The sequence below is a fragment of the Primulina eburnea genome, chromosome 18, assembly GCF_022965805.1.
Source record: "Primulina eburnea isolate SZY01 chromosome 18, ASM2296580v1, whole genome shotgun sequence".
In the NCBI taxonomy this organism is placed as follows: domain Eukaryota; kingdom Viridiplantae; phylum Streptophyta; class Magnoliopsida; order Lamiales; family Gesneriaceae; genus Primulina; species Primulina eburnea.
In genome coordinates, this window is record NC_133118.1 from 24,192,826 (window position 1) to 24,194,909 (window position 2,084).

At 38.3% G+C, this 2,084-nt stretch overlaps 1 protein-coding gene across 1 annotated transcript; it reads right to left on the bottom strand.

Annotated features, from left to right (window-relative positions):
- Positions 1–396: 396 nt before the first annotated feature.
- LOC140819868 (uncharacterized) lies at positions 397–1,848 on the bottom strand. Its single transcript, XM_073180114.1, has 2 exons — positions 550–1,848; positions 397–442 (listed from the first exon to the last, which is right to left on the bottom strand). The coding sequence occupies exons 1-2, from the start codon at positions 1,313–1,315 to the stop codon at positions 414–416; spliced, it is 795 nt and encodes a 264-aa protein (XP_073036215.1). The 5' UTR covers positions 1,316–1,848; the 3' UTR covers positions 397–413.
- Positions 1,849–2,084: the final 236 nt, after the last annotated feature.

Consider the following 2,084-nt stretch of genomic DNA (forward strand, 5'->3'; position numbering starts at 1 on the left):
ACAATTATTAAAATCTGTCTCCTTATTCTCTTTTCAGAGATATGACCCAATCTTTTGTGCCATAACGCAGCTGAATTCTCACAGGTTAATTTTCTTTTAGTGCCTCTACTTGTTTGCAGGGATTCATTAAATGAAGCAATATCATTCAAAGAATAAAGATTATCGTATCCTGATAAAGAACCAGAACCAACCAATTTTGAATCGAGAAACAACTGAATATTCCATTTCCAAAAGAACAAGAATAACCAAATTTGTCCAATGCAGAAATGGAAATCAAATTCCGTCTAAAAGACGGCACAACAAATGTTTCATAAAAATCCAAATATATTCCAGTCTTTAACAATAATCTAAATATTCCTATTGCCTCAACTTAAACTTTGTTGCCGTCACCAACATAGATGAATCTTTCAACATCATTTGGTTTTCGGCAATCCAGGCAACCCTGCATAGACACACTGATGCGAGTTGTTACACCAGAATCTATCCACCACGTGTGTCTAGGCACTGAAGTTAAATTAACCTCAGAACAAACCATATTCAGAAGCATACCTTTCTTAGCACGCCAAGCGTGATAATTACTGCACTGCTTCTTCATATGCCCATCACTGCCACAGAAAAAACAACCAGAACTTTGAGAATCACTAGGATTCTTTTGTTGTTTCTTCGGAGGCTGTGTATCCGCAGCTTCCTTATCCTTCCTTTTCTTTCCTTTATCCTTCGAGGTAGAGGCATAATGAGCACTTTCTGTCTTGTCTTGCTTCAACCTTTCCTCTTCCTGGACACAGTGCGAGATGAGCTCATTCAGAGACCAAGTCTCTTTCTGACAGTTATAGCTCACCTGGAACTGGTTAAACTGATGAGGAAGAGATATCAAAACCAGATGCACCAGCAAGTCCTCAGAGAGGTCAAGCTTCAGTGCTTTCAACTTTGAAGCAAGATGAGACATTTCCATAATGTACTCCCTGATGTTACCCTTACCCTTGTACCTCACTGAAACTAGGCTTGCCAAAAGTGTACCAATTTCAGACTTTTCACTTTTAGCAAACCTCTTTTCGAGGTCTTGAAGAAAAGCCTTAGCCGTAGCAATGTCGCTAGACATTGTGCCCCTGAATGTTTCTGGAATGGCCCTCTTCATGATCATCATACACATGCGATTCGATCTCTCCCACCTTTCAAACTCCCTCTTTTCATCAGAGGTACTCTTATCCGTAATGACGGGAGGAGAGTCAATCCTTATCGCAAGGTCTAAATCCATGACTCCGAGAACTATCAACAAATTCTCTTGCCACGATTTAAAATTAGAGCCATTTAACATAGGAATAGAATTTATGTTGGAATGAATATTTGCAGGAGTTAAATCTGAACAGAGAACAAAAAAACCAAATATACATGCTCAATCAAATATCCAAATAAAATAATCAATAAATTCAAATAAGGTAAACCCCCATAAACAGAATATCGAGCACTCCATTAATGTTTCATCTTTGGACAAAAGATTAACTTGTAAGTGATATCCTGGCACAGCAGTCAAACACTGATAGTAACTATCATGTCAAATAACAACCTTCCTTTGGGCCGATTTATTATTCACATGAAAAATCGAATAACTATCACATGTTTACCACCACAATTGCATATGTGATTATATTAAATGTTAACATTCCTTTGGGCCGATCAATATTCATATAAATCACATATACCCAAAATCCTTTTGTATTTCAAAATAAAATTAATTTCCATAAAAGAGGTCACTTTGGCGACATTTTATTTCAATTAATCAATTTTAGAAATACATATAACCTTATCATTATTTGAATTAATGAATATTTAACCTTAACCGAATAAACCTGAACCGATTTTTTTAAAAAAAAAAATTCGGAAATTCCGTACGGGTTGGGTCGGATCCGTACGACTCGACCCGGATCCGTACGGTTCGGGTCGGCCCGGATCCGTACGACCCAACCCGGATCCATACGGTTCGGGTGGACAACCCAGATCCGTACGGTTCGGGTCGCCCCGGGTCCGTACGACCCGACCCGGATCCGTACCTTTTTCTTTTTTTAAAAAAAAAATCCGAATTTTCG

What these genes read in the sequence shown, in the direction of transcription:
- LOC140819868 (XM_073180114.1), bottom strand. Translation starts at nt 1,315, where the DNA reads ATGTTAAATGGCTCTAATTTTAAATCGTGGCAAGAGAATTTGTTGATA. An exon ending in CGCTTGGCGTGCTAAGAAAG is followed by an intron (nt 443 to 549) that starts GTATGCTTCTGA and finishes GTGTCTATGCAG; the next exon opens with GGTTGCCTGGATTGCCGAAA.